Below are 9,584 nucleotides of genomic sequence, written 5' to 3'. Positions count from 1 at the left end.
TTTATTTGCCCAATTTATTTGGACAGGCTGACGGGGAATGAGTGTTGAGTTTGATAAGTTTGCAGGTTTACTATTGTTTCCTTGCAGCCTCACCTTTCTTTTTCTATAAACTATCAGGACAGGAATGGAGAAGGCTAGCTGCATACAGGGAGAATCATTGGTGTCATTAGCCTTGTAGCCTGGACCCAGAAGATATCAATTATTGCCTTTATCATGTAGGGGAGACAGTAGTGGAGGTGGGTGAGGGGCACCGTGCTTTACCTTCGCCAATTGTGTCAAAACTGGACTTGGAGCCAGTTGCGGGGCTGGAACTGTACGTCGAGGAGTGTGTTTGGTTCCAGCAATGACCGGCTCTTTCATGTGGTCAGTGAACTCCAGGTGGGGAGAGGATGGGGAGAGTGTGAGAGAGGAAAGGGACCTGGATGGAGTCTGGGGGGTGGAAGTAGGTGCTGGGGAGGGAGGTAAAGACTCCTCCATGTACCTTAAAAAGATGCCTGCGCTCCCAGAAAAGGTAGAAATTGTTGATAAACTGTACTGAATGGTCAGTACATGCAGTTGACAGCCATTTGTTCAGCGCAAACAGCTGCTGAATCCTTCATCTCCTCCTCTGACTGGTGGAAGAGGGCCGCTGATAAACACCTCAGCCTCGACAGAGCTGACTGTGTTTAACAGATCAATGACGTCTCGCTTCAGAACTTCAGACTGTTGTTTCACAATATCACAGCTTCCTGTATGCACGATGATGTTTTTCACCGTGGGATGGTCAGCCACGATGTCCAGGATTTTGTCTCTCATGTTAGAGACCGTATTTTTCAGAAAGCAGAGTATTTTGGTATTCTTGCTGCACATCGTTCTGACATCTTTTACAGCATAGTCACCAACAATCAGAATCTCAGGCCCAGTCATAAGCTTTCCCTGTGGCCTTTTACTCTCACATTTACTCTCAGTTCTTACCCTGCTTTGAGAAGATAGCTGCTTATCGGCATCAGATGGAGATTTAGGATTCTGCAACAATGGAGCAAATCTGTTTTGAAGTTGTAAGCTTGGTTGTTGTGGTGTTTTTTTGCTGGTTTTACTTTTCTCAGCTGTCCTTGGCTTTGTCTTTGGGGGTTAGCCTATGAATTATTCATAGGGTGAACATAGCATCAGCCAATAGAGAAGCAGGAGTGAAGGTCCTGATCACGCCTTCATGTTCTCAGGTAGCTACAATCCACAGCATAAAAGACGCAACAAACTGACTTCATTGTGGATGATTCAGACACTGTTTCAGAAACTCTCAGCAGGGTAAGTGAGCTACTTTAAACTGGAACAGGGACAAAAAATACATATGTTTTAAAATGTGCTTCACTTTAAAGTTATTTTGTTTGACTTGAGTTTATGTTTTCCAAGCAATTTCATCTGTGTGCTGAGATCTTTTTTGTATTTTATTTGGTTTTATTAGAGAACACTTTTAGCTGAAATTTAAATGTCCTTTTCTGCTACTACTGTAAAGTTCAGTACATTTTACAGATTGCTTGTATGTGAATTGATTCTTGGACAATAAAGCTGATTCTACTCAAGTACTGTACTTAAGTCCGATTTTGAATTAATTGTACTTTACTTTAGTAATTCCATTTTCTACTACTTCATACTTTTACTCTGCTACATGTCAGACGAGAATATTATACTTTTTAGTCTTCTACATTTATTCGATAACCTTAGTTACTTTGCCTATTCAGATTTTTTATATAAACTGTTATATTTGTATTATTATTATGATTAGGCATTCCTGTAGCAGCTGCAAGTGATGAACCACTGGCTGTAATCCAATATTAAAATGTATATTTACATTTCTCACTAAACTCGCAATGTCACTATATAAATTCATAAATATCTCACTGGAAACACATCTAAAATGTCAATAACATAAATAACATCTGATAGCTGGCACAGTTTTCATGAAGTCACAGATTAAATTTCAGGAATTTTGGGTCTGTTTCAGATTTTATAATGGGTGTGTATTGCACAGAATGTTCAGCTCTAGAGTGAAGGCATAACTGTCACATTGGAGCAGACAAACAAAATGCTCCAGCTCCCACAATTTGTACTCTTTATTCACCATTTTTGGCCAAAAAGCTTGGAAATGTTGTGCTTGTCGCACACAGATGTCATTGGAATCCAACAGATTTACACATTTGGCTCAAAGAGCCACAGAGCGACATGAACTCCAACCGACTGTTTCATTAGACTCCATGTTAAATGCTCTAGAGCTCACATTTTTAACACCACAAACATAAAAACCACATCAGAGCGTTCAACAGAGTCTTCTCTCTCTCATGGTACCCATATTTTGGCTCCCAGACTCCTGCTTTTTGTTAAAAGGAGGCAGGAGTTTTGTTCAAAATCACTGTTTACTGTAACGTTTCTTAATCAGTCTGCCTCTAACACCAGGCGCGTCCTCCCCATTCAGTCAAAGGCATTGTTAGACCTCCTGTCTGTCTGTCTGTCTGTCTGTCTCACAGACACACACACACACACACACACACACACACACACACACACTCACACACACACACACACACACACACACACACACACACACACACACACACGCCTGTCATTTAATAATCTCTGTGTATGTGTGCCAAACATTATGATTCTGTCTCCCCCTCTCTCGCCCACCTAGTCCTGCCTTGTATGAATTTGTGGTCACTTGTAAGTGGGTTGGGTGTAGTTATGCATGATACATTGATAATACATTTTAAACACCATTCATTCAGTCATTCATTGATTCATTTCCTGTTGCAATGGTAATTAAACAAGACAATACAACCATTGTATTTTCTACATGTCTCTACAGTGAAACACAGAGCATGTGGTGTAACTTGAAAATACATTCTTAGTTACTACCGGTATCATCGCCGTGTATATATATTGAGACGTCTTCGGGCAGTAGGAGTTACACTGTCAAAATTTTCTGCGGAATTTTCTAGTTATGCTTACTACTCATTATATGAATCATTCATGTCAAATGCATTGCATGTGTTGTAACTCTGATATGTTCTTCATTCTGTACACGTGACATCTGTCTTTTCTTTTATCTTATATATTTTAAAGATGGATGAAATTTCTCGACCAGAACTATTTGATTTCCACGGAGTCTGGATGACACACTTTTATACAGACAATTGGGAGAATATACAAAACTTTCAGTTCAGGCCAGATGATGTACTTATTGCATCATACCCCAAAGCAGGTCAGTTCACAGACATGAGGATGTTCTTTGCTTTATACAGCAGGATCAATAATTAAACATTTGGTTGAATACATTAACTATTTTATTTTCCTCCATCTTTCTTGTAGGAAGCACCTGGGTCTCCTACATCCTTGACCTGCTGCATTTTGGTCAAACACTTCCAGAGCGCGAGAAATCCGTCCCTCTCAGTAAAAGGGTGATCACCTTGGAGATCGCCTTCCCCTCTCTGCAGCCAGGTTGATTTAACAATCACATTCTCACCATATGTTATGTCTCTGAAACATGCAAACACTTTTATACCATGGTGGTCATTTTCAGCCTTTTGCATAAATCAGTAAACAAAATTCCTCACAATGAACTACATTTCATTGTGTTGTATTGGAGAGCTTGTGTGCCAGGGAGTGTGCAATAACTTCATGAAAAGTGATGCATTCATAATCATTTAAGTGTCGTAGTTGTATTGTGTTTATGGCAGGTTTCACTGACATGTGAACTGTTTTCATAATGTTCACGATCAGGGCCTTCTCAACCCAAACTCTATGGAACAGACCTGATCAACAACCTCTCCACCTCTCCTCGAATCTTTAGGACTCATCTTCCAGTCCAGTTTCTGCCAAAGTCCTTTTGGGAGCAAAACTGCAAGGTCACTAAGATTGTTTATGTGCAATATATATGACAATTGTACTTTTTCAACCAAATTCATAAGAGTCATAAGACTGTCATAAGAGAAAAAAATAAGTGGACATATTCTTTAAGATTTAAAGCCAGGGAGATAATTCAAACTGCGTTTCATACAGATTACTGATGAAAATGTAACTTTATAATGAGGATTTTTGGAATCATCAAAGGACTGACTACAGATTTTTACCATGTTCATGTCTCTCTAACTCTTACGTTCTTGTCATTAAGTTATTTAAAAATAACTTTAACTTCAGAAGAATATAGAATTGTTATTTCATCTGAAGGCTGAATGATGACAACAAGAAACAGCAACATCCAATGCCTCCAGCTACAAGTACTGCTGACTTATGATCAGTTGTTCATAAACACTTATTACACAACATGTATTTCATGCAATACTGCTCTTCAGATAATGCAAACGTGTTCTTGTTGTGTAGATCGTGTACGTGGCCCGCAACGCAAAGGACAACATGGTGTCTTATTTCCATTTTGAAGGAATGACCTCATTCCACCCAGAGCCTGGAGACTGGAGCAGCTACCTCCAGAGATTCATGGAGGAAAAGAGTAGGAAACACTGTGCTAAATTGGCTTTAATTGAAGGTTTCCTCAAGTGTTCTTATTTGTTATTCTGTTGCTTCAGTGGTGTTTGGATCCTGGTACGACCATGTGACCGGCTGGTGGGAGAAGAAACAGAGTCATCCAAATATCCATTACATGTTCTACGAAGATCTGGTGGAGGTAATCTCGTTGTTTTCCCAAAACACTGCTGTAGGTGTCACTAGTGCGATGCTTTACTCCTGACCACTCGTTTCCAGGATTGCGGACGGGGAATAGACAACCTCTGCTGCTTCCTTGGTTTGTCTCCTTCGTCTGAGGAGAAAGACATGATTACACGCAGAGTGCAGTTTGATGACATGAAAAAGAACGACATGGTCAACCAGTCAAACATCAGATGGATGGATTTCAAAAAGTCTTCCTTCATTAGGAAAGGTACAGTGAATATTGACACGCAATGAGATCTCCACCTTTCGCTAGAAATACGCGTCTGATTTTTCTGTGTTGCTGCAGGAAAGGTTGGTGACTGGAAGAACCACTTCACTGTGGCCCAGAGTGAGACGTTTGATGAGGACTACAAGCAGAAAATGAAGAATCCTACTCTGCAGTTTCGTACTGAAGTTTAGAGGCCTGGCAGTGAATGGTGTCCTGAACTGTGATTAAGAGAGACACTACAGGTTAAAATGGTCAGAACTGTAACTAATAGATGTGCCATGTAATTACTTACATTAAGACAATTATGATTTGAATTGAGAGTTTTCAGAATTTTTCTGTTTTAAATATGCAAATGAGGCATTATCTAATTCTAACTTTTGGTAAATTAAATATAAATCTACAGACACAAATAGACAAAGTAGTAAAATAAACACCTAAATGTGTATTTTTGGATGTTTTCTTTCCACTAGTCTGAAAGAAGCTAAATCTTAAAATCAGAATGAAAAAACCTTGTTTTACGAATACAGTGCAACCTGTTAGTTCACTGTTTAATCCTCTCTGTTGCTGAATAACCATTGTTAAGAGATCGTAGAAAGATATAAAGCATAAAAGTATAATCATCAAAGATATATGAGACTGATTCATTGAATTGAAATTGTTGTATGTGATTTTTGTGTGAAAAACTTTAATAAAACCACAGCCTTACCATTTGTAAGTAACTGGACCTAAACTAGAGACTCTGGTTTTTAGAAAAATTAGATTGTAAAACCAAGTTGTATAGTTGTCGTCCCTTTATGCTACTCACAACAACAGTCACACAACAGTCCCCCCCCCCCCCCCCTCTCAATGCATCAAGCAAATCTAAAGTCTGAATCAAATCTCTTCCTGCTGACCATAGTGAGGGGGTTAGGCTTGGCTTTTTCTTTGGGGGTTAGCCTATGAATTATTCATAGGGTGAACACAGCATCAGCCAATAGAGAAGCAGGAGTGATGGTCCTGATCACGCCTTCATGTTCTCAGGTAGCTACAATCCACAGCATAGAGAACACAACAAACTGACTTCATTGTGGATGATTCAGACTCTGTTTCAGAAACTCTCAGCAGGGTAAGTGAGCTACTTTAAACTGGAACAGGGACAACAAATACATATGTTTTAAAATGTGCTTCACTTTAAAGTTATTTTGTTTGCCTTGAGTTTATGTTTTCTGAACCATTTCATCTGTGTGCTGAGATTAACTGGTGAAACATTTAGGCACAATCCTCAACTGGACAATATTTGACAGAAGTGAACCAGAAATGCAAAGAACACAAACACCAGACATGCTTACAGGTTTTCTATTAAACTCAACGTACATTCATTTATTTGTAGGAAGTGAAAGTGTACATAACAGCTGCATTATTCAGGTTATTACAGTTGTGGTTATTGCTGATCTTTTTTGTATTTTATTTGGTTTTATTAGAGAACACTTTTAGCTGAAATTTAAATGTCCTTTTCTGCTACTACTGTAAAGTTCAGTACATTTTACAGATTGCTTGTATGTGAATTGATTCTTGGACAATAAAGCTGATTCTACTCAAGTACTGTACTTAAGTTCGATTTTGAATTAATTGTACTTTACTTTAGTAATTCCATTTTCTACTACTTCATACTTTTACTCTGCTACATGTCAGACGAGAATATTATACTTTTTAGTCTTCTACATTTATTCGATAACCTTAGTTACTTTGCCTATTCAGATTTTTTATATAAACTGTTATATTTGTATTATTATTATGATTAGGCATTCCTGTAGCAGCTGCAAGTGATGAACCACTGGCTGTAATCCAATATTAAAATGTATATTTACATTTCTCACTAAACTTGCAATGTCACTATATAAATTCATAAATATCTCACTGGAAACACATCTAAAATGTCAATAACATAAATAACATCTGATAGCTGGCACAGTTTTCATGAAGTCACAGATTAAGTTTCAGGAACATTTTGGGTCTGTTTCAGATTTTATAATGAGTGTGTATTGCATGGAATGTTCAGCTCTAGAGTGAAGGCATAACTGTCACATTGGAGCAGACAAACTAAATGCTCCAGCTCCCACAATTTGTACTCTTTATTCACCATTTTTGGCCAAAAAGCTTGGAAATATTGTGCTGTATCACACAGATGTCATTGGAATCCAACAGACTGACACATTTCTAGTTATGCTTACTACTCATTATATGAATCATTCATGTCAAATGCATTGCATGTGTTGTAACTCTGATATGTTCTTCATTCTGTACACGTGACATCTGTCTTTTCTTTTATCTTATATATTTTAAAGATGGATGAAATTTCTCGACCAGAACTATTTGATTTCCACGGAGTCTGGATGACACACTTTTATACAGACAATTGGGAGAATATTCAAAACTTTCAGTTCAGGCCAGATGATGTACTTATTGCATCATACCCCAAAGCAGGTCAGTTCACAGACATGAGGATGTTCTTTGCTTTATACAGCAGGATCAATAATTAAACATTTGGTTGAATACATTAACTATTTTATTTTCCTCCATCTTTCTTGTAGGAAGCACCTGGGTCTCCTACATCCTTGACCTGCTGCATTTTGGTCAAACACTTCCAGAGCGCGAGAAATCCGTCCCTCTCTATTCAAGGGTGTTCACCTTGGAGATCGCCTTCCCCTCTCTGCAGCCAGGTTGATTTAACAATCACATTCTCACCATATGTTATGTCTCTGAAACATGCAAACACTTTTATACCATGGTGGTCATTTTCAGCCTTTTGCATAAATCAGTAAACAAAATTCCTCACAATGAACTACATTTCATTGTGTTGTATTGGAGAGCTTGTGTGCCAGGGAGTGTGCAATAACTTCATGAAAAGTGATGCATTCATAATCATTTAAGTGTCGTAGTTGTATTGTGTTTATGGCAGGTTTCACTGACATGTGAACTGTTTTCATAATGTTCACGATCAGGGCCTTCTCAACCCAAACTCTATGGAACAGACCTGATCAACAACCTCTCCACCTCTCCTCGAATCTTTAGGACTCATCTTCCAGTCCAGTTTCTGCCAAAGTCCTTTTGGGAGCAAAACTGTAAGGTCACTAAGATTGTTTATGTGCAATATATATGACAATTGTACTTTTTCAACCAAATTCCTGTGTCATAAATTAAGATTTAAAGCTAGGGAGATAATTCAAACTGCGTTTCATACAGATTACTGATGAAAATGTAACTTTATAATGAGGATTTTTGGAATCATCAAAGGACTGACTACAGATTTTTACCATGTTCATGTCTCTCTAACTCTTACGTTCTTGTCATTAAGTTATTTAAAAATAACTTTAACTTCAGAAAAATATAGAATTGTTATTTCATCTGAAGGCTGAATGATGACAACAAGAAACAGCAACATCCAATGCCTCCAGCTACAAGTACTGCTGACTTATGATCAGTTGTTCATAAACACTTATTACACAACATGTATTTCATGCAATACTGCTCTTCAGATAATGCAAACGTGTTCTTGTTGTGTAGATCGTGTACGTGGCCCGCAACGCAAAGGACAACATGGTGTCTTATTTCCATTTTGAAGGAATGACCTCATTCCACCCAGAGCCTGGAGACTGGAGCAGCTACCTCCAGAGATTCATGGAGGAAAAGAGTAGGAAACACTGTGCTAAATTGGCTTTAATTGAAGGTTTCCTCAAGTGTTCTTATTTGTTATTCTGTTGCTTCAGTGGTGTTTGGATCCTGGTACGACCATGTGACCGGCTGGTGGGAGAAGAAACAGAGTCATCCAAATATCCATTACATGTTCTACGAAGATCTGGTGGAGGTAATCTCGTTGTTTTCCCAAAACACTGCTGTAGGTGTCACTAGTGCGATGCTTTACTCCTGACCACTCGTTTCCAGGATTGCGGACGGGGAATAGACAACCTCTGCTGCTTCCTTGGTTTGTCTCCTTCGTCTGAGGAGAAAGACATGATTACACGCAGAGTGCAGTTTGATGACATGAAAAAGAACGACATGGTCAACCATTCAAACATCAGATGGATGGATTTCAAAAAGTCTTCCTTCATTAGGAAAGGTACAGTGAATATTGACACGCAATGAGATCTCCACCTTTCGCTAGAAATACGCGTCTGATTTTTCTGTGTTGCTGCAGGAAAGGTTGGTGACTGGAAGAACCACTTCACTGTGGCCCAGAGTGAGACGTTTGATGAGGACTACAAGCAGAAAATGAAGAATCCTACTCTGCAGTTTCGTACTGAAGTTTAGAGGCCTGGCAGTGAATGGTGTCCTGAACTGTGATTAAGAGAGACACTACAGGTTAGAATGGTCAGAACTGTAACTAATAGATGTGCCATGTAATTACTTACATTAAGACAATTATGATTTGAATTGAGAGTTTTCAGAATTTTTCTGTTTTAAATATGCAAATGAGGCATTATCTAATTCTAACTTTTGGTAAATTAAATATAAATCTACAGACACAAATAGACAAAGTGGTAAAATAAACACCTAAATGTGTATTTTGGATGTTTTCTTTCCACTAGTCTGAAAGAAGCTAAATCTTAAAATCAGAATGAAAAAACCTTGTTTTACGAATACAGTGCAACCTGTTAGTTCACTGTTTAATCCTCTCTGTTGCTGAATAACCATTGTTAAG

The 9,584-nt window shown here is 38.4% G+C and overlaps 2 protein-coding genes across 2 annotated transcripts; both read left to right on the top strand.

Moving 5' to 3' along the window:
* The first annotated feature begins 1,243 nt into the window (after positions 1-1,243).
* On the top strand, positions 1,244-5,636 carry LOC137887004 (cytosolic sulfotransferase 3-like). Its single transcript, XM_068729762.1, has 8 exons — positions 1,244-1,284; positions 3,097-3,235; positions 3,343-3,471; positions 3,754-3,878; positions 4,354-4,480; positions 4,557-4,654; positions 4,732-4,906; positions 4,985-5,636. The coding sequence occupies exons 2-8, from the start codon at positions 3,097-3,099 to the stop codon at positions 5,095-5,097; spliced, it is 906 nt and encodes a 301-aa protein (XP_068585863.1). The 5' UTR covers positions 1,244-1,284; the 3' UTR covers positions 5,098-5,636.
* A 353-nt stretch (positions 5,637-5,989) lies between these two features.
* Positions 5,990-9,236, top strand: LOC137887005 (cytosolic sulfotransferase 3-like). The gene is made up of 8 exons (XM_068729763.1): positions 5,990-6,011; positions 7,231-7,369; positions 7,477-7,605; positions 7,888-8,012; positions 8,450-8,576; positions 8,653-8,750; positions 8,828-9,002; positions 9,081-9,236. The coding sequence occupies exons 2-8, from the start codon at positions 7,231-7,233 to the stop codon at positions 9,191-9,193; spliced, it is 906 nt and encodes a 301-aa protein (XP_068585864.1). The 5' UTR covers positions 5,990-6,011; the 3' UTR covers positions 9,194-9,236.
* Positions 9,237-9,584: the final 348 nt, after the last annotated feature.

Source organism: Cebidichthys violaceus, unplaced genomic scaffold (genome assembly GCF_023349555.1).
Source record: "Cebidichthys violaceus isolate CVI_PGR_0920_01 unplaced genomic scaffold, fCebVio1.0.p SCAF_47, whole genome shotgun sequence".
NCBI classification, from domain to species: domain Eukaryota; kingdom Metazoa; phylum Chordata; class Actinopteri; order Perciformes; family Stichaeidae; genus Cebidichthys; species Cebidichthys violaceus.
The sequence above is the reverse complement of the archived record's forward strand: the minus strand, read 5'-3'. Positions and strand labels throughout refer to the sequence as shown.

Bases quoted from the DNA above. Each gene is read 5' to 3' on its own strand.
- LOC137887004 (XM_068729762.1), top strand. From the start codon at position 3,097: ATGGATGAAATTTCTCGACCAGAACTATTTGATTTCCACGGAGTCTGG. The intron at 3,236-3,342 runs GTCAGTTCACAG...TCTTTCTTGTAG, and splicing joins TGCATCATACCCCAAAGCAG to GAAGCACCTGGGTCTCCTAC. The intron at 4,655-4,731 runs GTAATCTCGTTG...ACTCGTTTCCAG, and splicing joins TCTACGAAGATCTGGTGGAG to GATTGCGGACGGGGAATAGA.
- LOC137887005 (XM_068729763.1), top strand. From the start codon at position 7,231: ATGGATGAAATTTCTCGACCAGAACTATTTGATTTCCACGGAGTCTGG. The intron at 8,577-8,652 runs GTAGGAAACACT...CTGTTGCTTCAG, and splicing joins GAGATTCATGGAGGAAAAGA to TGGTGTTTGGATCCTGGTAC. The intron at 9,003-9,080 runs GTACAGTGAATA...GTGTTGCTGCAG, and splicing joins GTCTTCCTTCATTAGGAAAG to GAAAGGTTGGTGACTGGAAG.